Source organism: Dromiciops gliroides, chromosome 6 (genome assembly GCF_019393635.1).
Source record: "Dromiciops gliroides isolate mDroGli1 chromosome 6, mDroGli1.pri, whole genome shotgun sequence".
Taxonomy (NCBI): Eukaryota; Metazoa; Chordata; class Mammalia; order Microbiotheria; family Microbiotheriidae; genus Dromiciops; species Dromiciops gliroides.
This window is the reverse complement of record NC_057866.1, coordinates 34,607,118-34,632,634: the sequence shown is the minus strand read 5'-3', so window position 1 is coordinate 34,632,634 and position 25,517 is coordinate 34,607,118. Positions and strand designations below refer to the sequence as shown.

Below are 25,517 nucleotides of genomic sequence, written 5' to 3'. Positions count from 1 at the left end.
AAAAAGAAGAAAGAAAAGGTTGGCTCCTATTTCTAAGTCTGGATGACAAGGGAAGAATGTGAGCTAACGACAGTTCTTTTGGGAATAGGACCAAAAGTCCACCAAGGAGACAATCACCATGATGTAGTGCCTCAAGTGCTAAACTTGGAGTTTATAAGACTTGAGTCCAAATCCTGCCTCGGACACTTCCCAGCTATGTGACCCTGGGCAAGTCACTTAACCTCTGTCTGTCTCACTTTTCTCCTCTATACAATGAGAATAATTATATTACTAACCTCACTGGATTGTTGTGAGGATCAAATGAGATTATGTGTGTCATGTGTTTTGAAAACCTTGTAGAATAACAGGAAACAACAGCTAACAATTTGGCTGTCCTATAGTGCAGCGGGCTCCCTGCTTAATGCTGTAGTGAGTGTCCTGAGATTTTCAAACAGAAGGTGAATGCTCACGGGTCAGGGCCATTATTAATGGAAGTCCTACTTAAGTCAAGGTTGAATGATATGACCACGAAGGTTCTTCCAACCCAAGATTCTGTTGACCCCATTGGTCTAGGAACTATAGCACCTGAGGCCATTCAGGATCAGGTAGAGGTTATTCTCCCCAAGTGTCAATTCTTGGGAGCAGGAAGAGCTCTGGACTTGGTATTCAAAGCCCTTCACGACCTGCTTCCAGTCTGCTTTTCCTGGCACCTCTGCTTCTTTGGATCCCCAGCTTTCTTGCAGGTTTCTCTCAAACACCATTTCAATCATTTCCTTGTAGCTCTTTGTTAACTCCAATTGTCAAGTATTTGGTGATCCATTTCTGTGTCATAGCCTTTCCTTCCTCCATTCAAATGTAGGTACCTTGAGAACAAGGCCTATTTTTTGTTTTATCTGTGTATCTCCAGTGACTAGCTCAATGTCTGGAATATAGTAGTTGCTTACTAAATGCTCATTCTCAAAGTATCTTGGATACAGTAGGTGCTTAATAAATGCTTGCATCAAGTGTGAAGTTCAGATCCTAGCTCTGGCACTTAATAGTTGTATCCCCATGTTTCCATCTCTTTGCCTCCGTTTTCTCACTTGTGAAATAAGAATAATATTTCTCTAGTGCATATCTTAAGGTGTTGTTAGGAACTAATGCAATGGGTGTATGTAATGTTCTTTGTAAGTCTTAAAGGGCTATAAAGTCATCAGCTAGCATTAGGCATCAGGAATCTTCAAGTAACCCCTGACTCATACAATAATCAGTCACTCATGATGGTTGGAAAAAAAAAAAAACATCCAACAATGTTGATTTTTCACTAACTCCTCCTAAGGAATGGAATTAATATGCCTCATAAATGAAGAACATTGGGTTTAAATGGCATGAACTCTCTCCCTTTCTCTTCCCCCTTCCCTTTTTCTTTTCCTCCCTCCCTCTTTCCTCCCTTCTCTCTTTTAAAACATCTCTTCTCTCTTTCCCCTCCCACAGAGAGCCAGCTGTTGCCTGGGAATAACTCCACCAACGAGTGTAACATTCCAGGAAACTTCATGTGCAGCAATGGACAGTGCATCCCTGGGGCGTGGCAGTGTGATGGGTTTCCGGACTGCTTTGATAAGAGTGATGAGAAGGAATGCCGTGAGTGTCTCAGTGGGTCTTCCCTTTGTGATCAAGGGTGATCTGGAGCCCAGCCCCACACCACTCTCCATTTTAGGATCATAGGTTTTAGAGCTGAAGACCCAAGACCCCACTGTCTCTCCCCTTCAGAATGTAAGCTTCTTACAAGTAGGGATGGTTCATTATTTGTACTTACATCCCCAGCATAAGTAAACTCTTTTTTTTTTTTTTAGTGAGGCAATTGGGGTTAAGTGACTTGCTCAGGGTCACACAGCTAGTAAATGTTAAGTGTCTGAGGCTGGATTTGAACTCAGGTACTCCTGACTCCAGGGTCAGTGCTCTATCCACTGCACCATCTAGCTGCCCCATAAGTAAACTCTTAATGGGTTCTTGATTGATTGGAGAACACCTTTGTTTTAGAGATCAAGAAATTGAGTAACAGAGTTTACTTGTGACTTGATTAAGGTCATACTGGTATTGTCATAGAATCTCAGAGTTGCAGGGACCTACTTGCCAAAGACCTCTTTTCCTCCTGCCAGAAGTTTGATTAAGAAATAAACCAGATCTTCTGGAGGGAAGTGGGAGGTAGGAGAAGGCAGGCAGAAGATGAACAATTTAGCATATGGGCATTCCTCCCCTTCCCTCTGCTGCTTTTGCCCAGATTCTCTTAGAGATGGGTTCTCTGAGCTGTGGCCCAGATAGCAGCTACAGATCTCCTAACATTTCTCTTGTTTTCAATCATTCATTCTAATTCTAGGCCATTTGCTTCTTCTTTTTTTTTTTTTTTTTGGTGAGGCAATTAGGGTTAAGTGACTTGCCTAGGGTCACACAGCTAGTAAGTGATAAGTGTCTGAGGCCGGATTTGAACTCAGGTCCTCCTGAATCCAGGGCCGATGCTCTATCCACTGCGCCACCTAGCTGCCCCTCATTTGCTTCTTTGTAGTCCACATCAGAATTTCAGGAGATTTAGGTCAATGGTTCCCATTCTGGATTTATGAATACCCCCCTACCCAGAGGATTTGAAAAGTTTCTAAAGAGGTCTAGGGAACATTTGGTAAATAACTCTATTTTCCTATGGAAATGAATTGATTTCTTTATTTTATTTCTTATGTGCAGATGCATGGTAAATTGTAGAATTTATTTCATTTTATATTGAATTGGGAATACAGGAGGATTTACTAAAAGCTAAGGGATATAGGAACTAAGAAAAGTTGGGACCCTAGGATTTAGGTGAAACATTCTCCTTTCAAAAGCACTGGGCACTACTAGTTATCCTGGAGTCTTGTAGATAGCACTTAAACTTGACTACTTGGGAATGTAGTGTAAGGACCAATCACATTCACTCTTTGTGAATTGTGAATCCGTGAATTTATAGAATTAGTAAATCACTATCTGAGCCTCATTTTCCTAAACTTTAAAATGGGGTAAAAATTCTGGGTTGGATCAGTAAAAAGTGTTTTTGTCAAACCTAAAATACTCTAAGAAAATATTAACTTGTACCTTTTTCAAAATAAAAATTTAGGGTCATTGATCCAAAGCGAGAATAGACTTCGGAGTCCATGTGAATCATAGTGGAAACTGTGAATTGGTTTCCTGCCCTGTAAAGTAAAGGGGTTAGACTGATTCATCCCCAAGATCCTGTTCCAATTTATGATTTTATGTTATTTATGGAGTCAGTACTTCCAAAGTTGGTACACCTTTCATCATGGTGACCAAGCAAGAGGATACCTGGGAAATTATTGTGAAAATTGTCATAAGAACATAGGAGATATATTGTGGTCTTATGTACACTTTAGCCACACTCTGTGCCAGTAGACTTAGGCCCACCAGGCCCGTGGATATCCGTCCCTCCTTCTCCAAGCAGAGGTCGATAGTCTATTGTTGGGGGTGACATCAAGGGTCTTTGACCATATGTGGGGTGGACCAGATGGCCCTTGAAGTCTCTTCCAATTCTTATATTCTGTCACCCTTATTGGAACCCTGGTGAAGACCACTACGCTAGCATCCCTTAGTGATCCCTGAGATGAAGGCAGGATAGGTTGGGGAGAAAATTGAAGAGAACAGTCTGGAGAGGATCATGGCATAGCTTTGGTTCGGGACTGATTGCCGGGTCCTTCCGTCATGATCTCTCCCGAAGAAGGATTTGGTTGGCATTTATCAAACACCTTTGAACAAAAGGTTTTCAGATTCAATTAAAGGAACCCCACAACCCCATGGGAAGAATGTTAAAGATAAGTCCATCCATAGACAGGGATGTGTTTAGGTCTAGAGATGCCTTGTACTTTCTGTGCTCAAAGCCCTTTGCAAGGCCTCCAAAGGACTGGAAGTCTTTGCTCTCTGGAAGCTCATTGTCTAACTGGGAAGAGGGGAAGAATGGAAAGCCATTTGCTTTTGCCAAGCACTGCTCTAAGTTCTGGGAATACAAATATAAAAAAACAAATATAGGTGCTTACATTCTTTGGGGGAAACAGCACACACAGGGGAGTGTGGGTCAGAGGGAGACACTTTGGTTCAGAACATTCTAGGGATGGTGAGTGGGGGCTGCCAAGTAGGGTATATTGACATGGTCCTTTAAGGAGCAACGAATGACAGAGTTTTTTGGCTCGTAGGTCCTGATCCAGAACTGGAGGATAATGGGGAAGGGTCCTTGTCACCTTCAGGGCTGTAGGTGAGGAGGTTGTTTCAGTGGAAGAGGTGGCCAGAGAGGAGAAAGGGAAGTGAAGTATGTCTGAGGCCTTCCCGGAATCGTATTTTGGGAGAGACAGTCAGAACAGTGAGACTATGGTCTCTGGTGTGGACTGGGAGGCCTTTGGAGGGGAGGTTATAGAGAGGAGTAAGGGCAGAAAGGAAGATAAATAAACATAATAAGTCGTAAAGTGTGATAATCAATCAAGCTTCATTAAGCAGTTTACTATGCGCCAGGCAAAGGGGATACAAAAATAAAAGTTTTTACTCTTAAGGGACTTTTATTCTGTGGAAGGAGCCAACATGTACCTGTATAAACACATGCAAAATGAATGTGAGGTTGTATTGGGGGATCAGAAAGGGCTTTATGTAAATGGTGATTTATGCAAGAGACAAGTACAAAGCAAACTTTGTAAGAGTTCAGAAGAGTGGGAGATTTTGGCCCAGGGAATCAGGGAAGGTTTTGTGAGGAAAGAGCAAGGGAAACTGAATCTTGGAGGATGGATTGCATTTCAACAGTTATCGATTGGAGGTGGGGGGAGGCTTGAGTATATTCCAGGCATGAACAAAGGCACACTGGTATGAAGACGTAATTCACTGAGCATTCTGGGAAGGTTGAAACATAGGGTTACAGAAAAGAGCAGTGGGGGAGATAAGGTTGAAAAGGAAAGTGGGAGCCAGGAATGCCAGTCTAAGGTATTTGGCAGCTAGGTAGTGCAGTGGTTACAGTGCCAGGCCTTGAGTGAGGAAGACTTACCTTGCTGAGTTAAAAATCCGGCTTCAGATACTTACTGGCTGTGTGACCCTGGGCAAATCACTTCACCCTGTTTGCCTCAGTTTCCTCATCTGTAAATTGAGCTAGAGAAAGAAATGGCAAACTACTCCAGTATCTCTGCCAAGAAAACTCCAAATGGGGTCATTAAGTGTCAGACATGACTGAAAAAATGACTGAACAACAACCGAACAGTCAGTCATGACCTCAACTCCCTATCTGCAGAATGCCTTTCAGAGCTATAGTCACCTTCAGTGGAGCTAACTGCAATTTTAAAAACCTGTTCTTGGGCTCTTCTTAGCTGATTCTGACCCAAGCAGTACAGCACTGGGAAAGTCACTATCTGAGCCTCATTTTCTTCCATTATAAAATAGGATAAAAATACTGGGTTGTTCCAAGTATTTTGTCAAACTTAAAATACTTTGGAAAATACTAGCCTGTATCAATTTTTTAAAAAATAGGGCCAAAGATCCAAAACAAGAATGGATCTCAGAGTCTGTCTAGTTTAACTGCCTAATTTTACAGATCATCTAATATGGGAGTTGAATCCAAATCTTTTTTTTAAGCAGTCAGGGTTAAGTTACTTGCCCAGGGTCACTCAGCTAGTAAGTATCTGAGGCTAACTTTGAACTCGGGTCCTCCTGACTCCAAGAATGGTGCTTTCTCCACTGTGCCACCTGGTTGCCACATCAAGTCTTCTTACCCTAAGGTTGACAGCAGTCTCTCTACTGTACCAAATTGCCTCCCTGAGTTTCTGTTTTCTTCCCTGAAGAATATAGTAGCTGACCCTGAGTAATGGAGCTGTTTAGTGTGGGTCCTTCTTCCACTGATAAAGGTAGCAAGCTTTCCATGCTTTTGTACAGATGTTCTTAACCTGGGAGCCAGTGGATTTAGATATTTTCAGAATCATTACAGATGTTACAGATATCTTGAAATATTGTTTATACCCATGGCTATTTTTATATTAGTGACTAGATCCATCACTGGATATATTACTATATCACAAACTTGTGTTTAAAAAAAATATTTTGATAACTGGATTTCAATATAATTGGTTTCCTTTATAATCTTATACTTATTTTCTACATTTGAAAACATTATTCTGAGATAGGACCCATAGACTTCGTCACTACCAAAGGGATCCATAAATTTATCAGTCTCTTTCATGCTCCATTTTATTAGTCCTTTACCCATATCCATAGGTGGGGTCTGTCAATTATTGAATTGTTTTAGGGAAAAAAATATTATCTTGATCAGCCAATGCCTGGCAATGAGTCTTTCCATGCTTAGTGTGGCTGCTCACAGCAGGAAAGACATGTGGTCTGTGACTAGGCCCCTCCTCAAAGCCTTTCCTGCTTGGGTAGAACCCACAAGAATATGCACACTTGTTGGCACAACCTTCGAAAACCCAGGGTGGAGCCCGCAGCACAGTGGGTATCAAAGGAAGACTTCAATCAAGGGAAACTCCCTCACTGTTGGATCTGTCAAAAGTGGGATTTTAAAAAAAAAGTGGGATTTAAACCCAAGCGTTAGCTCTTCCTATAATTCTTTTTGAAGGAATTCTGGGATAGGAGTATGTTATTCATCTCCCTTATTTAAGACCAAAAAAAAAAGAAAAAAGAAAACACATTGTACAAGTACTGAAAGGAAACCAAGTTATCCTGAGTCTTTGTTAAGGAGTCACATTCATTGACTTCTCTGATATATTTTTTTTTCTTCCTAACTCAAAACTCTGTTGTAAGAAGCTTCCCTTTCCAGGGAACTCTGAATCTATTTGGGGCTTGTCTCTCCCTTGTCAGAATGCCTTGTGATGGCTTCAGTTCAGCCGATAGAGTTGATAATTACTTCTCTATCTGGATGCTGCTACCTTGCTAAAGTGACCAGACTCTCTGCTTCTCTAAGAGCAGAGTCCCTGGTTTCTTCTGAGGGAAAAGGGCTCCCTGGTATGGATCAGTTTTACTTCATTTTTCACTTGATTTTGGTAAGTTGAGAATGAATGAATGAGCATTTAATAAGCTCTTACTATGTGCCATCAGTGTGCTTTGAGTTGAGGGTTTAAATACAAAAAGCCAACATAGACCCCTAAAAGAACCCTCATTGCCCTTTCCATTGATAGCCAATAAACACTAGAGAATACAAAGGCACTTTCCTTCTGAAGAAAGGAACCAGACTAAGGCCTCTAGGGCACTGAATGGAATTTCTTTAAGAGGATTCATTGAAAGAAATGGACAAGAATTGATTAGTGAGTCAACAAGCATTTTTTTTTTTTTTTTTGCGGGGCAATGAGGGTTAAGTGACTTGCTCAGGGTCATACAGCTAGTTAAGGTTAAGTGTTAAGTGTCTGAGGTCGGATTTGAACTCAGGTCCTCCTGAAATCAGGGCCAGTGCTTTATCCACTGTGCCACCTAGCTGCCCCCCAACAAGCATTTATTAAATTCTGGCACTGTGTATGAGAGATGAGAAGACTGGAGGATTTAAAATCTTGAGGGATATAGGGACCATTATACTGATGAGATCACAGATCCTCCAACTTATTCCTCATCTAAATATTTTTAAAGGCATAGAGTAAATGGGCTAATTTTGTCCTTTCCCCAAATTCTGCTTTGCTTGGAAGGCTGATGTTTGGTTGTTATTTTCTGGGCTGAAATAAAGGTTCTCCTATCCCCAGGATCTTCTGTGTTTGTACAAGAGTTGGGGACTGTTGCCCGTATCTATGGGAACCTAGAGACAGGTTATATTCAGGATTTCAAAGAGTAAATGCTCTAGGTGTGAACATAAGAAACCAAAGAGTAATAAGGGAGATAGGAAATGAGTATTAGGGAAATGAGTGTTAGATATGGAGTCAGAAGACCCGAGTTCAAATTCCAGCTCTTCCATTTACTCTATGACCTTGGGCAAATCCATTAACTTCACTGGGGTCTTATTGGTAAAAAAAGAGGTGTTTAGACTAGTTGACCTTTGAATACTTTCCAGCATTAAGTATATGATACTATGATCTTTCAGTTTATCTATGATTAGCCCAGAGTTTAGGGTGGATTACATTTTGGGTAACCCTTGCTCTGACACTTAACTGCCTGATGTTGGTCAAATCAGCTTGTTAGCTCTGGGATTCTCTCTTACTGTGGCAAGCGTGCGTATGTGTGTCTTTGTTTCTCTCTCACACATCATATAGGGCACCATGAAAGAATGTTGAGACACCTAACACACTCATGCATTAATCATCTCTATGTAGCTTCAGCAAATAGCCTTGGGAATGAGCTCAAAGCATGTGCCAAGCCTGATTCTAATGCACCATCTGAACCTGGGACATGATATTCATATATTCACTAAGCCACATCCGTCTTCCTTGCCTCACTGTTGGTACTGATACCCCTCTACTTTTCCCTGGTTGTCACTCAATCACCAGGACACCTTTCTACTCAATGCTCCCCATCCACAGCTATTCCATCATGTAGCTGTGAACACAGCCCTACCTCTGTCTTCAGTCTGAAGATAGCTTCAGGCAGGCACTGCTCATCCTTAGATTCTCTGCCCTTTATCTCTTGGTAGTAGCTATAATTCTTCTTCATTATCTTCCTTTTTCTCCTCTTTTCTCTAGCCCATCCCAGTTCCCAAATAACTGGCCATTGATCCTCAGAATGCAGCCGAATCTTCTACCAGGCAAGGAACGGAGAGGGAGGAAATGGGAGTACGGCTCTCCCAGCTCGATGAAGCAAGGGCCTGGTGCCCTTGGGCCTGAACTGATTAGAGGCAAGGTCTTTGCTGCTTACCCTGTGTCCATGACAACACCATTCATCAAAATTTCCCTGTTTGTAAAATGGGGAAATTGGGTTACGTGATCTCTGTAGTCCTTCCAGACCTCCCCATACTTTGACATCCTTCATGCTACTGAAGTGCAGAAGAAGTGTGCAGTGAAAAGGCAAAAGCACCTAAATGAGGTGTATGGATTTAGGGTGAAACCCACTAGTCTCCTCATCAGTGTCACTTGGTAGAATGGATTGAACATTGGCCAGGGAATCTGCATACCTTGGTTTCACATTTAAAGCTTTTAAAAACTTGCCTTTAATTCATCATTCCAACCTTATTATACCTTACTCCATTCAGATGGTGCAGTGGTTAGAGATTCGTCTTCCTGAGTTCAAATCTGGCATCAGACATTTCTTACCCATGTGACCTGGGTAAGTCACTTACCCCTGTTTGCCTCAGTTTCCTCACCTGTTAAGTGAGCTGGAGAATGAAGCAGCAAATCATTCCAGTATCTCTGCCAAAAAAAAAAAAAAACACCAAATGGGGTCACAAAGAGTAGGACGCTACTGAACAACAACATGTGCTGGGCTCTATGCCAAGGGCTGAGGATACAGAGGCAAACTTATGGTCCTTGCCCTCACAGAACCCACATTATAGCCACGCTGTGAATTAGATATTATTTTTCAAATGAGGAAACTGAGGCTGAAGGAAGTTGTCCAGGGTCATACAGATAATGTCTGAGAGAGGATTGTAACTCGGGTCTTCTTGACTCAAGGGCCAGTACTCTTATCTATGGTGACAAGCTTCTTCTTGTCGAGAATCTTATAAAAGGACATTCTTAATCAAGTATAGGTGGGGTGTGCTCATTCCAGCTCCAATATTCTGAGATTGTGGTTTATTGCAGACAATTTGAGAACTGGTGATCCGGAAACATGTCTTCCTTGGCTGTGCTTTTGTCCCCCTCCATCACTAGAGGAGGACTTGCTCAATTAGGCGGGAGCTAATGGAAGATTTCCCTAACAAAGGCAGCCAGATTGGTTTGTAGAACTTAGGAGGCTGGCTATTAAAAAGAATAAAGGTTAGAAGAAATAGAAATCCAAATGGTTGTGTTTTTTTAAATCTAGACCATCTTTCTGGAGCTGGGTATCTCTGCTTTGTTTGCTGGGCTTTCCAGTGGGTCCCTCCCCACAAAGAGAGCAGCAATTAGCTCGTTTCTTTTCCTAGAGCCTGGCTCCATGCAGTGGACAATTAAGCACGTAAGTGGTTTTTGATGATGATGAGAGTTTGCTTCAGCATATTAAAAACTGCACAACTAACTTGATATATGCACCAGCCTTCATCTCTCCTCCTCTGTGCCACCCCCCTTCCAACCCCCTCACCTTCACTGTGCCTCTGTTATGCCCTTACGGTTAGAGCCTCAGTTTCTCTCTTCCTAATCATTGCCTTTTGGATTTGAACATTGAGGTTAAATGAAAATAAAATCACTAAATAGACAGCTTAGACCCCCCTACCCAACTCCCTAAAAACAACAAGGCCTGGGTTAACCAGAACCTGGACAGTGGAACTCCGAGTTAGCTAGAAGGGTCATTTTGCTGTTCTTGAGTGACAGATTATGAGAAAATAAACATTTCTGAGATTTTACTGGAAATCAAGGAAGTGGCCCCAGCTCAGTATGAATTAAGCTTCCACTGTACACCAGGCAGTCCCTGACCTCATGTAGCTTACAACTCCCTTGAGAGTAGAGAATATTTCCATTTTGGTTTTTTATTCCCCACACCTAACAGGGCGGCTGGTAAATCATAGCGACTTAATACATTCCTATTGATTCATAGTATCAAAGTATCATAGATTTAGAACTTAAAGGAACTTTCAGAGTTATCTGGTCTAATACCCTCATTTTCAGATGAGGAAACTGACTGAGACCAGTGGATTGATGGATGGATAAATTTCTTCCAAGGAGTTTACATTCTTCTGAGGGTGATAAAATATGTAAGCAGATAAATAAATCCAAGGGATTTTGAGAAAGACAAGAACATGGATAATTGGTATGGGGTAGTGGGAAATCGAGGAGAGCTTCATGGAAGAAGGAGTTGGCACCCTGTAGACCAATATTGGATATATCTATATGTGTCTGTCTGTCTGTCTCTCTCTCTCTCTCTCTATATATATATATATATAATGTGTGTGTGTGTATATATGTGTGTATAAGTATATGCAAACACATGTGTGCAGGTATATATGTGTGTATATTCAATAAGAGTGAATGTATATATTATATATACATATATGTACATACATACATTTATGTGTACACATACTATTGTTGAATACACAAGTGCCTATGTATCCCCAGATCATCAGCATTTTGAGGGCAGAATCTAAACATATTTTGGACTCTATACTATGCCCATGGTAGTTGGCACAATGCTAGGAACCAAGCCATACCACCCAGGAAAACCTCTTCTAATCCCACACCAACAGAGGTCTAGGAAAGAAGGCTTAGACCACCAAAAGAAGGTAAATATGTCTGGAGGACCCATTTCCACCCTGGCCTCCATTACCGAAGCCCAGCCAAGGCCAGTGGCTATGGAGGAAGACCTTATAGCCAACTTTCCAAAGCTCAATCCAAAAAGAAGGCCAAAGCCTAACTCCCCCTTCCCATCACTGTGGGAAATTAAATCTATGGAAAGCGAGTGGAATACCTTCAACTCTGCCTGCTCTCAACTCATCCCTGTCCCTCTTTGTGCATAATCCCTATTGATTGGACTGGATTATGTGGTTTCTAATCCATTGCAGTGGGATCCACCAACTAGCAAAAGCCAAAGGGTGAGCAATTTATCTAGATGATTAGAATCAAAGTCTCTACTACAATTTCTACCCTCAAAAAGTTCATCATCCCCTCCATCCCCTACCCCGAGCAGTCATCTTCTTAGTCATCTAAGCATTTGGTCAGCTCAGTAGATAGAGCTCTAGACCTAGATCCAGGAAGACCTGAGTTAAAATCCTGCTTCAGATATTTAGTAGCTACGTGACCATGGGCAAGTCATTTAACCGTTTACCGGATTCCTCACCTGAAAATAGAAATAATAACAGTGCTTGTCTCCCAGGATTGTTGTGAAGATCAAATGAAATTATATTTGTGAATCGCTTTGCAAATCTAAAGGTTATATATAGATTCTAGTTTTATTCTTAGCCATTTGTGGATATTAGTGAAGTTATGGAAAGGGGGTGGGGGAGGGGAGAGGCCTTCCCATGTCCTGCCTCCCAAGGAAGAGTTCAATATCTTCTTCCCTAGCATCTGTTTGCACACTCTTCCTTTCCTCTCAAAAAAGAGACAAGTCCCAGAACCTGCTCACTTTGTAATTCAGAGAATAAAAGAATTTCAGAACATAAACGGATGGAAAATGAAAGGTTGGTCTGGGTGACCTCACAGGTCCCTTCTGGCTCTAAATCTGTGATTTATGTAAGATTCGTGGTCCTATGAATGTCTAACTTTGAATAAAATGAATGAGAGGGTCATAAGACCGAGAGGGGAAGACAATCCAAGAACTCATAGATGTAGAGCGAGAAGAGACCGGGGAGGCCATCCAGCCCAGCCTTCTCAATTTGCACAGCAGGAAACTGAGGCCAAGGCAACGCCGCATCAGTTGGGCTGGAGAGACCTAGAATGTGAACCAGGGTCCTCCAATGCCAAATTGAATCTAGGCCTCTCTTGACCTGGGAGAACAGAAACTATTCAATCCAGTCCAATCTAATGGGCATTGATTAAGTGTCTCCTGTATACAGGGAAACATGGATGCGAAGATGAAATAAAAAACCTGTCTTCTAGGGAGTGGGGGAGATAGATAGGATACAGCATATACATGCAAAAATGTCATATGTATGTTACTACATGTATGACAGTAGCTGTGTGACCCTGGGCAAGTCACTTAACCTTGTTTGCCTCAGTTTCCACAGCTATAAAATGAAGCTGGAGAAAGAGATGGCAAAGTATCTTGGCTAAGAAAACCCCAAACCCAGACACAACTGAAACGGCTGAACAACAAAAATGGTCATTGTAGGAGTTGTCACAGGATCTTAAAGGAACCCAGAGGCAGAAGTGATCCAGGAATGCATTTTGGGCATGAGGTATAGCCTGCACAAAGAAGATGGGGATCTGGGAGATGGATGCTGCATGGGGTACTTTTCTCTTGAACCCTCTCCTGCACCATTCACTTTTACTCGGGTCATTTTGGGGTTTTCACTCTCCACTGAGTAGGTTTCCCAGAACTCGGAGAGAACAGAGATGTCAGACTCAAGTTGAAAAGGATCCTGCCTGCATATTGACTTAGAAAACCACAGATGAACATTACCTATGGTGTACCGTATTTTTTACTTATTTTGTTCAACATTCCCCAGTTACATTTCTAATCTGGTTTGCGACTCTCTCCAGAGTTTTTCAGAGTTTGACATCTCCACCTCACAAGGTTGAGGTAAACCACAAATGGGCAGCCACCCTTCCAGGCTGGCGCCGGAACCGTGGTGCCATTTTGAAATGACATATTTAAAAGCTGATAACATCAGCAGCCTCGACGTTGGTTGCATAAAGTCATCTTAAAGTCATCTTCTAAATCAACTCTATTTGGTGAAATATCAGCCATGCTCCATCTCTCTTGCCTTCCCTGCTCAGCTCCCAGAGAGCTCAGCTATTATCACGGTCGCATGCTGCTTTCTCTTCAGCAGCAAGGGTAGAATCTTAACGAGATACGGCTAGGCCAGGGTTAGTGTTTGTGGGCTCTGGAACGGAGTGCAGCTGAGTTTCCTGGGCCCTTGTCATTCAAACACACTCTCGTTGTCAGGAATTGGCTAGAGCTACTGGATGTAGGCAGTGGTAACAGGCTTGGTAATTGCTAATAAAATTTAAATCGCTGCAAAATCACAGAACATCAAATTATTATTTTTTTCCCCTCTGGAGCATCCGGACAAATCTTGCTGATTCGAGTTAGACTGTGACTGGGCGGACTTTTATTTTTATTTTTTTTTATGCAGACTTGCACTTTCATCAGCAGCGCAGCTAGTTGTGAAGTGCCAAATGGCTTTAAAAAAAATATTCCAGGAACAGATGAGAAAATAATTTTTTTTAAAGAAAAGGCTATTATGCATTGAAATCACACAGCACATTGACCAAGAGATTTTTTTTTTACCAGTTACATGTGACACTTATAATACCTGCCCACCCAATGGGTTAGGGGGTAGAAGAAAGGATGCTGGGATGCTTTTCTTGATTGGGTGACCCTGAAGAGTCACTTCATTGTGGTTTAGTGGCTTTGAAGACAGAAAACCTAGGTTAAAATCCCGTGTGATCAGGCAAGTCAGTAACCCCTCTGGGCCTTGGCTTCCTTGTAAACAAAAATGTGTCGAGTGGGCAAAATTGTCACAAATCACCTTTCTAGCCCTACCTTCCCCATTCCTATGACCTATGAACCTCAGTTTCCTCATCTTTAAAATGAGAATAATGATACTGCCTCCCTCACAAGGCTGATGAGTGGAGAGTCCATTTTCAGCTATAAAATGGTATTGATCACAGTGGCAGCGTTGATTGCTAAATTCCTAGAACCTAGGTGAAAAGGGGGCAGAGACTGAGAGGCGGGAAGAGCACAGGCTACATAGGAGTGGAGGCCTTAGGTGCATGTCTCATCCCTGATGTTTACTTCCCCGATGACCTGAGGCAAGTGATTTAACCTCTCGAGGTCTCATGTTCCTCATCTGTATAACAAGGGGGTTGTATGAGATTGTGGCTTCTTAGCACATGTGTGAGTGTGTGAGAGAGAAAGAGAGAGCACTTTTAGACAGTTTGGTGAAGCCTATAGACCCTTTCTCGGAATAATATTACTAAACAAATACAATAAAATACAATGAATTAAAAAGGAAATCAACATTCTATTGAAATAGAATTATCTATCTATCTATCTAGGTGTAGATAGATATAAATTACATATATAGATGAATCATTCTACTTCAGTGTAATTGGTTTCCTATTAGATGGATAAATGTGTGTGTGTGTATATATATGTGTGTGTGTGTGTACAATTTGGGAGGATATATACACATAAATACATACGTGTATATATACATATATATGTATGTATGTGGGTATATTTTTTTTCTTGAAAAAGTAATCTATAGGGGGCAGCTAGGTGGCGCAGTGGATAAAGCACTGGCTCTGGAGTCAGGAGGACCCGAGTTCAAATCCGGCCTCAGACACTTAACACTTACTAGCTGTGTGACCCTGGGCAAGTCACTTAACCCCAATTGCCTCACTAAACAACAAAAAAAGTAATCTTTAGAAACCCTATAGAAGAGTTTTAAAGCTAAACAGCTGAAACCACTTTTAAAGGCACTGAATTGGGAGGGCAAAGAGACTTAAAGCAGTTTCAGTCGTGTCTGACTCTTCATGACCTCGTTTGGAGTTTTCTTGGCAAAGATACCAGAGTGGTTTTGCCATTTCCTTCTCTAGCACGTTTTACAGATGAAGAAACTGAGACAAACAGGGTGAAGTGACTTTCCCAGGGTCACACAGCTACTTATTGTCTTAGATCAAATTTGAACTCAGGTCTTCCTGACTCCAGGCACAGTGTCCTATCTGCTGTACTGCTGTATATATCTTCTACATTACCTAGTTATTTATGTTTTGTTTCTCCCAATAGAATGTCCATTCCTTGAGAACAGATACCATATTATTTTTAATCATAAAAGTGGGGCAGCTAGATGGCGCAGTGGATAAGCACTGGCCCTGGATTCAGGAGTACCTGAGTTCAAATCCGGCCTCAGACACTTACTAGCTGTGTGACCCTGGGCAAGTCACTTAACCCCAATTGCCTCACCCCCCCCAAAAAAAACCCATAAAAGTATTTTATTTTCCAGTTACATATAAAGATAGTTTTCAGCATTTGTTTTCATAAGATTTTTAGTTCCAAATTTTTCTCTCATCCTCCCTTCCCTCCCTCCTCCCCAAGAGGGAAAGCAATCTGATATAGGTTATATATGTACAATCACATTAAACATATTTCTGCATTAGTCATATTGTGAAAGAAACAGAACACAAGGGAAAAACCTCAAAAAAGAAAAAAAAAACAGCCAAAAAGTAGAAACAGTATGGTTCAATCTACATTAAGAATCCACAGTTCTTTTTTCTTTATGTGGAGAATATTTTCTATCATGAGTTCTTTGGAATTGTTTTGGATCATTGCACTGCTGAGAAGAGCTAAGTCTATCGCCATTGATCATCCCACAGTATTGCTGTAACTGTGTATAATGTTCTCCTGGTTCTGCTCATCTTGCTCAGCATCAGTTCATGTAAGTCTTTCCAGGTTTCTCTGAAATCCTCCTGCTCATTGTTTCTTACAGCACAATAGTATTCCATTCCATTCATATACCACAACTTGCTTAGCCATTCCCCAATTGATGGGCATTCCCTCATTTTCCAATTCTTTGCCACCACAAAGAGAGCTGCTATAAATATTTTTGTACACATGGGTCCTTTTCCCTTTTCTATGGTCTTTTTGGGATATAAACCCAGCAGTGGTATTACTGGGTCAAAGGGTATGCACAGTCCCATAGCTCTTTGGGCATAGTTCCAAATTGCTCTCCACAATGGTTGGATCAGTGCACAGCTCCACCAATAATGCATTAGTGTTCCAATTTTTCCACAGCTTATCCAACATTTATTATTTTCCTTTTTTATCATATTAGCCAATCTGATGGGTGTGAAGTGGTACCTCAGAGTTGTTTTAATTTGCGTTTCTCTAATCAATAGTAATTTAGAACATTTTTTTCATATGGCAATAGATAGGTTTGACAGATACCATATGTTTGCCTTTATTTGCATCTCCATTGTTTAGTACTCAACCTGGCAAATAGAGTTTAACAAAAACAATGCTTATGTACTCACTGATCCCACCATTCCCCATGCCCCCTCCATGGTTAGCCACAGAGAGTCTAGAGCTCCTAACCAGCTTCAGAGAAGCAAGGTTGTGTGTGTGTGTGTGTGTGTGGTGTGTGTCTGTGTCTGTGCATGGGGGTGGGGGTGTGAGTGAGTGTGTATGAGTGTGTGTGTGTGTGTGTGGTGTGTGTGTCTGTGTCTGTGCATGGGGGTGGGTGTGTGAGTGGGTGTGTGTGTGTGCGTGCGCACGTGTGCACATGTATGTTTGATGGGGGGGCAAGCTTAGAACTATTCTTTGTCCCATCTGTCCACCTCTTACTTTTTTGCCGTCCACTAGTCTTTCCTGCCCTCCAGCACACTCAGATGAGCAGGGACTAGCGTTGATCTAAGACTCACGCCCACCCTTACTAGGGAGAGGTGTTATTTCCCCTCCTGGCCTTCAGTGCCTTCTGTTGACAATTGTGGTTTTCAAGGACCCTCTAGGGAGTGGGGTTAAGGAAATGGAGCAGGGCCACCTGGCCTTCCTCCCTGGAGCTGGCTAAGGAGGCTGACGGAACCCATCAGCTGCTTTCAAGTGGAAGGCTAGTTGGTGTGATGGTACTTCCTTCACTGGGGGCAGGGCACAGCATCAAGTGAGTGATGAGGGCATGTACCTTCTGTTGTGCTGAGGGCCTAACAGTCCCTCGAAAATCCAGGAAAGGTCACCGGAATATGAAGTGGTTTCAGATGCTTTGGGCTTTTGGTATGGATGTCTCTTTGGGAGGAGCTTTTGACTATTTTGGAAAATCTGAAATGATCCTCATGAAGGAACCTGCCCAGAAATAATATTTTAGCTCCCAGTTCTTGAGGTTGCTTCATAAACTCCAAGGTGGGTTTTTCTGCTGTGGCCGTGCCCTTTTGAGCTCTTTGTGTGTCTGTGTTCTTCAGTTTGTGGAATAATTTGGTGAAATGTGAGCACCCAGGGATGCTTTTGTCAGTTAATGAGCAGCAGAACGTGGGGCTCCATGGTACGCCGGCTGAGCCACTGTCAGATTAACAAGGAGCAGATGGTTCCAATAGGGAAGATGGCAGAACGTCAGCACTTGGTGCTTGACAGCATCAAAGGCAGAAATTAGGGATATACCCAACTCTCTGAAATGGAGATTGCCAGGGGGAAAGGAGAGAGAGAGAGACAGAGAGAGAGACAGAGAGAGAGAGAGAGAAAACACGAGTGAGCGCAATGGGGAAAGAACACAGAATGCAGCTATTGCCACATCCAATGTCTAGCTCTGTTCCTATGGAGCAGCAGTGACACCCAGTGATGGCTGTTTAGAATCTAAGATGCAGGCAGTCTTTGCTCTTCCCCCAAGCTAGGGGTGGGAGGGTGATGAATAAGGCAGACATAGCACCCTTTCAGGCAGAAAAGTGGAGTGAAGGAATGTTTTCTAGAAAATAAATGTTCCTCGCCTCTCCCAACTCATGCTCTCTTGCTTCTATCTCAAAATGTTGATTCTGTCATGTGATGAGACTTTTTTGTAAGAGATTTTACCTTTTTCTACCCTGATGATGGGATTAAGAGGCACTAAAGTAGGAATTCTTATTCAATTTCATCTCTGACTAGCTCTGTGATTCAGAACAAGTGGCCAAGCCATCCCTGGGCCTTCATTTCCCAAGCCATCAAGCACATCAAGACAACTTTATGAATGGAGTGTGAAGTTGACCATCCCAAATAGGATAGGATCATAGATATAGAATTAGAAAGGAGGCCATCTAATCTAGCTGCCCAGTTTTACAGATGAGATCAAGAGAGATCAAGGGACTTGCCCAAGGTCACACAGATGATGAGTGTCAGAGGCAAGATTGGAAGTCAGGTTTGCTGATTTTAAAGCCAATGCTGTGGAATCATTCACCACAGTGAAATAGCCACTAAACTGTTAAGTGACATCTGAATGGCTGAGCATGAAATTGCCAAATATGTAAGAGACCAACCTGTAAACTTTGTGATCACACTTCTTTCTTTAAAAAAAATATTGATGTCTTTTGCTTTTTCGCAACAAATATTGTGGGGAAAAAACAATTGGTGTAGAAAAAAAAGGTCCCCATAGATTGGAAAATGGCTGGACCAATAGTAATAGATGAATGGATTGGAATTCTCTTGTTCCATAAAAACAACTTAGAGTTCAGGAAAATACAGGAAGACTTGTATGAACAGATGAAGAAGGCAATTAGCCAAAACCACAGCACCTATATACAATGATTACAGCAATGACATAGTCATTGCTAGATTTCTGCCTTACACACACACACACACACACACACACACACACACACACACACACACACACACACACATTAAATTCTCTTGTAACAAAGAAATTCACAATTAAAAAGGTAAATGGAGAGACCACTAATTAAAATTAGCACCATAAATTAAGTGACAGAATCTCCTAAGCAAGTATAGAGGGTCGATGGCATCTGAGGGGAGTAACAAAGGGCAGTTTGGTGTTATGGATGTATTTTAACTCAGGCTGAAGAAAGTCCTCCAATCCCAGGGAAGAGAATGAGAGCTTTTGTTTCAAATAGGAAAGCATCCAGATGGCATTACTAGATATTAGCATTATGGGATAAGGGGTTTCTTCTTAGCATATACATTTTTTTTCTAATACCTTCAAGCTTTTTAATCAAGTTTGGGATTTCACACAGTACAACAAGCAAATCTGGATTATGGTAATGGCTGAAGCAAGAGGCTGGACCAATAAGCTCTTTCAACTGTATGACTGATTCTAAGAGCAAATTCACTATTTTGCTTCCTTGGCCTTCCCTTTCTCTACCTAGAGGAAGGGAAGATGTTTCACCATCCAGTCTCCAAGATCAAGATTGATCATTAATTAATCTTAGGCTGCCTTTTAGAGTCATTTTCATCATTTTCATTGGCTGTATTGTTGTCTGAGATTTATTTTGCTGTTTCAGTTTATGCAAATCTTTTCATTTTTCTCTGAATTCCTCATAGTGATCACTTCCTATGGCCGTGGAGTACTTCCATTCACATATTTTTAGGAGGACCTCAGCCATTCTTTACCAACTCACTCTTGCATTAGTTGTCTACAGACTTTATCTCCTTTTCCTCACCTGCCTCATTGTCCCTTCCTCCTTCCCCTTCTTCCATTTTTAGTACTTCCTCAATTTGCTATCTTCATTCATTAGAATGTAAACTCCTTGAGGGTAGAGGGATTATCTCATTCACTTATATTTGTATTCTCAGCACTTAGCACAATGCTTGGCAAACAGTAAGTGCATAAAAATGTTTTCTATCCATCTATTCATCCTTCTGTCTCTCAATATCTGTGTCTATCTCTGTTTGTCCTGACATCCACCCACCTACCTGTATTTCCATCTGTCCATATACCAATATCCATGTGTCAGTCTGTTCATCTATCTGTTCATGCATCATCCATCCATCCATCTCTCTATTATCTACCTATTCTAGCTTATCTAGCCATTTCCCTGAGTCAATGGACATCCACATCATTTCCATTTTCTTACGACCGATCCTATTTCAGCATTCCTCCTAGATCGTGGGGCCTCAGTGCAAATAAGTCCCTCTTAAATGGCGAGAGAAAGATCTTACAAGATCGTTCATCATCTTCACTGTGAGATGGAAGCACCATGTTTATCTATTATAAACATCATATATTTATATATAATATAAATATATATATATTTAAATATTATATTATAAACAGTCCCCAGGGAAGGCTTTCCTTGTGTCAAAGGGGTGCCTTGTCAGCATTACCCAGTAAACCACAGGCAGGCTCTAGGATGTCTGGAGAAAGGCTCGGGAGGTGAGACGTGCACATCCTGAGTGGGATGCAAAGGCAGAAGATCAGGCCCCTGCCTGATGTTATCAGCCAAAAGTGGTGTGTGTGAGTGTGTGTGTGTGTGTGTGTGTGTGTGTGTGTGTGTGTACATGTGCACTCGGCCAGATGGGAAGAACAGCTTCTGTTTTCCCACTGCTTTGTTTCTTTTCTTTTCCTAGTTTATTGTTGCCTTTTGTTTTTATGGTTTAGACATTTCTGTGGGTACCTCTTCCTGCCTTACCCCAAAGAGAGCCTTCACTTATGACAAAAGAGTGAAGTGAAACTACCCCACACATTGACCCAGTCTGTGAATGCATGCAGCATTCCACACCCGAAGTCCCCCACCTCATCTTGAAAAGGTGGAAGCTGCCTTTCCTCATCCCTTTTCCAGGACAAGGATTGTACATTATAATCATAGAGTGTTTGCATCATGGGCTCATGGATCTAGAATCAGAAGGACCTCAGAAGCCATCCAGTCCAACCTTCTCATTTTATTCATGAAGAAACTGAGGCCCAGGAAGGTTAAGTAGCAATAAGAGCAGCAGCAGCAGCAGCAACAGGAATAACAGCTAGCTATCAAGGGCAGCTAGGTGGTGCAGTGGATAGAGCACTGGCCCTGGATTCAGGAGGACCTGAGTTCAAATCCAGACTCAGATACATGACACTTACTAGCTGTGTGACCCAGGGCAAGTCACTTAACCCTCATTGCCCCACCAAAAAAGAATGGCAGCTATCAATTATATGGTGCTATAAGCTTTATCAGACTCTTTACTTAAAATTTTTTTAATGTTTTTGTGCAGGGCAATAAGGGCTAAGTGACTTGCCCAGGGTCACACAGCTTGTAAGCATTAAGTGTCTGAGGCTGGATTTGAACTCAGGTCCTCCTGAATCCAGGGCAGTTGCTCTATCCAGTGTACCACCTAGCTGCCCTACTTAAAAATTTTATGTAATTTAAACTTCACACAACCCTGGGAGGTAGGGCCTAATATTATCCCCATTTTACAGATGAGGAAACTGAAGCAGACAGAGGTTAAGTGACTTGCCCAGAGTCACACAGCTAATAAGAGTCTCTGGCAGGATTTGAAGTCAGATCATTCTGCCTCCAAGTCCACTTCTCTGTCCACAGAGAGTATCAGAGGCAATATTTGAACCCAGGTCCTTTCCTTCCAAAGCCAACGTTCTGTCCTCCGTAGTTCACTGGCTTCTTTCACTTTATCATTGTCTTTATTTTTAACCGAGTCGTTATGTATGTGTGTGCATGTGTGTGTGTGTGTATATGTGTGTATATATATATATGTGCACACACACATATATGCACACATATATACATACACACTATCTATATATGTATATATTCATACACACATAATATATACACACTATCTCTCTATATATGTATATATACACATATATACACACACATATATATATGCAAAACATACATATACACACACTATCTCTCTCTATATGTGTGTATACACACACACACATATATATATGCAAAACATACATATACACACACTATCTCTCTCTATATGTGTGTATACACACACACACACACACACACATATATATAGTTTTTCTGGTTCTGTTTGTCATCTACTGAGGATAATGCAGTAAAAAGGATTTTGGAGTCATCAGACCTGAATTTTAATCCTGGTTCTGCTATATGTGACTTTAGGCAAGTCATTTCCCCTTGCCGTCTTCTTCATCTCTAAAGTGTGGGAGAAGTTGGATTAGATAGCACCTTTGGTCCCTGCCTCATCAATATCTATAATTTCGTCATTGTGTCTTCTGGTGCGATAAGAGTTTAATTTCTTTGATAAAGTGTTTCTACACCCATTTTCTCATTCACTCCTAAAAGAAGGCTGCAAATCCCAAACGTACTTGCCTGTGCCTTCCTTCCTCACCTTTGAATGTCTAGGAAAACATAGTCCATCCCTCGGTCCTTGGCATAAGAGAGCCCACGACTCCCCCTTCAGTTTAGTGTAGTTCAGTTAAATAGGCAGATGTTAAGAACCTGCCACGTCCTACGTCTTGAGGCCACAAAGGCAAAAACAAACACAATTTGCCCAGTTGCTCTGCAATCAGCAGAGCAAAATGGTGCCTTCACGGCCCTCTGCCAAAGAGGTGTCTGCTGTGCTTACTTTAAAAACACCCAGGATTCCTTTGATAGATGCAACCGCAAAGATAGCTTTGTTCAACAATCCTTTTATCTTTATGGATCCATTACCCACACGAAGTGAGGCAGAAAGGAAGGAGACAGATGCTCACCTAAGGCATTTACCGCTGTTGTAGAGGGCAACATGCATAGGGCCCAGAAACAAAGCGGAGACAGAGACTGGGCCGGATCACATTTGGGGAATCTTCACAGCGCTTTCTACATTCCCAAGTTACTCCCTGAAGCAAAACCCACCCTCTTAATGCCAGTTTTCTTCTGTTGACACTGTGGCTACAATGGATGGGCTGCAATCCCCAAAGAAATAAAATGATAAATGATTCAAAGGCAATGGAGTTAGGAAGACCTGAGTTCAAATCCAGCCTTAGACACTTGACACTTACTAGCTGTTTGATGCTGGGCAAGTCACTTAATCCTCATTGCCCTGCCCCCCCCCCAAAAAAAAGATAGGGATAGAAAAAAGAAAAAAACAAAGCTTGGATCAGAAGGTCCCAGAGATCCCTCCTAGCTTTGTGCTTCTGTCATTCTAAACCCCAGGTTTTGGTTTTGGTTGTGTGTGTGTGTGTGTGTGTGTGTGTGTGTGTGTGTGTGTGTGTGTGTGTGTGTGTTTTGGGGGAGGCAGACGGTTTTGTGCTTAGCTATGTGATATCAGGCAAATCATTTCACCCTGTCCCCGAGTTAAATGATGGGGTTGGAATAGAGACACTACCATCCCCTCAGCTCTAATGCTCTCTGATCCCAAAGATGGAATTGCTACTCTGCCCTCCTCCTCCTCCCCTTGTCATTCGGCCACCTTACTTTCCTATTCTGTAAAATGGTTTAGGTTGAACCAGATGGTTTGATGCCTCCTATGCTAAGAAGTGATGGCTCCCTCCTTTTTTCTCTCCTCGCTCTTTGTCTGGACCTCTCCTCGGTATTTAAAACTCCTGCCTGGATATTCGTTACCTCTGCATGTTTCTTATCCTGATGGATCATAAGCTCCAGGCTTTACAGGGTAGCAATGATGTCTTACTCATCTTGTTTCCCCTATGGTGCCTTGCAAGCAGCAGTCATTTAATAAATGTGGGTTTAATTCTCTCAAGACTGCCCCTTCCTTAGGGGTCTCCAGGCAATGGCTGGTTGACGACCTGTCAAGAACATTTTAGAGAATGTTATTCTTGTTCAAGAGTTGGCAGCCTTCAGGGTCCCTTCCAACTCTGAGAATCCCTTATGGAAATGCCTTTATCTTTTAGGGATGCCCTGCCATCCTCTGTTGAAGGTGTCATCCATTTACCTCCCCAAAGATTCTTTAGGGTCCTTGAAGACTGGAGGCAGGGGCAGGAGAGAGGATGAAATTTCTTTCTGCTTTAAGAAGTCATGGAACAACTTATGCTAGCCTAAACATGATCAAGGGCATTGTGGTCCTGATTCCCTTGTTCACAAGAGAGATTACAGAACTGGACCTGGAGCCGGGAAGACCTAGATTGGAATTCTCCCTTTCACACTTGCTCTGCAGAGAGGCTGAGTGACTTCAGGGCTAAGGCCCAATTTGAACTCAGATCTTCCCGACTCCAGTGCCAAAGATGATGATTATTTCAGGGGCATCCATGATGTCACCATTGTTCAGAGTATCCACGATGCTGCTGTTGTTTTAAGGGGCCCTTAGCTCTCTTGAACCAGTGGGAGGACCGGCAAAGGTGGCCCAGGGGCTGCTCATGTTCAGATCCTGTTTGGATCTACACCACGTTTTGACAAATAGGAATAGCTGTGACTCTGACACAGAGCCACACACATCTCATCCAGGCTGTGTGTATTTAGTATTCAAGGTCCTGTGTCAGGTTATGGGTTTTTTTTTTTCTCTCTTCTTGAATATATTGTTTTGAAATCCAGACAGGCGGTGCACAAAGACAGGATTTCTTTCATCGCTAACTTATTAATTCACCCGGGCTTTTATTTTTGCTCCCCCTTCCTTCTCAGGCGGCTTTGAAGTCTTAGATTTCAGGTTGACCTTTAGGAAACCGGCATCTTAGCCAGCTTAAGCGTGGGGGAGGACCTCTACAGTCAGACGCAGTGAACCCTGGAAAATAGCAGGGCCGGTAACTGGGAGAGAAACTTCTCTTTCTACAGTGATCCGAGGTGCGCAAAGGGGTTTCCTTAACAATGACCCGGAGAAGCAAGGGGCAAAAGAAAGATTATCCCCATTTCACAGATGAAGAAACTGAGGTTCAAGGAGAGATGGGTAAATCATTTCACATCTCTCAGCCTCAGTTTCCCCATCTGTAAAATGGGTCTAATAATCATCCTAGCACCTATACCCTGAGCTTGTTGTGAAGATCAAATGAGATAAGATTCCTTAATCACTTATAAATGCTAAAGCGGGGGATCTATGGGTCATTCCATTCTGTGGTGCGGTGGATAAAGCCCTGGACATGGCATTAGAAGCTGAAATCTTAGCTGGGACTCTGACTCCTTGTGTAATGACAGGCAAGACACTTAATGTCCCTGGGCCTCTGTTTCTTCAGCTCTTAAAACGAAGGGGGTTGAACGCCATGATTTCTAAGCTCCTTCCAGCTCTAACCCGAGGGTCCTCTGGGCTCGGACGAGGAATTTGAGGACAATCCCTTGGCAAAGTTACCTTTCCTGTTTTAACACTTTGTTTCCTCTTTTCCGGGAGGCACTGAAATTCTGAGCAATGCAGGTTACCATCACCTCCTCCTCTTTCCTCCCTGAATTCCAGGTTGTCCTTGACACCTCTCCTGCCTGAACAAGTCACTTCTTAAGACCGGATTCCTCCCCAGCCCTCATCTCTTGTTACTAATT

General features: G+C 42.3%; 1 protein-coding gene across 3 annotated transcripts in view; it reads left to right on the top strand.

Annotated features, from left to right (window-relative positions):
* Positions 1–25,517, top strand: part of LDLRAD3 (low density lipoprotein receptor class A domain containing 3) — a 274,323-nt gene that overhangs the window by 102,572 nt on the left and 146,234 nt on the right. For all 3 annotated transcript variants that reach the window (XM_043973191.1, XM_043973189.1, XM_043973188.1), the window contains exon 2: positions 1,453–1,599. In XM_043973191.1, coding sequence (XP_043829126.1) covers positions 1,512–1,599 — 88 coding nt within the window. In that variant the 5' untranslated portion in view covers positions 1,453–1,511. The remainder of the gene's footprint in view (positions 1–1,452; positions 1,600–25,517) is intronic.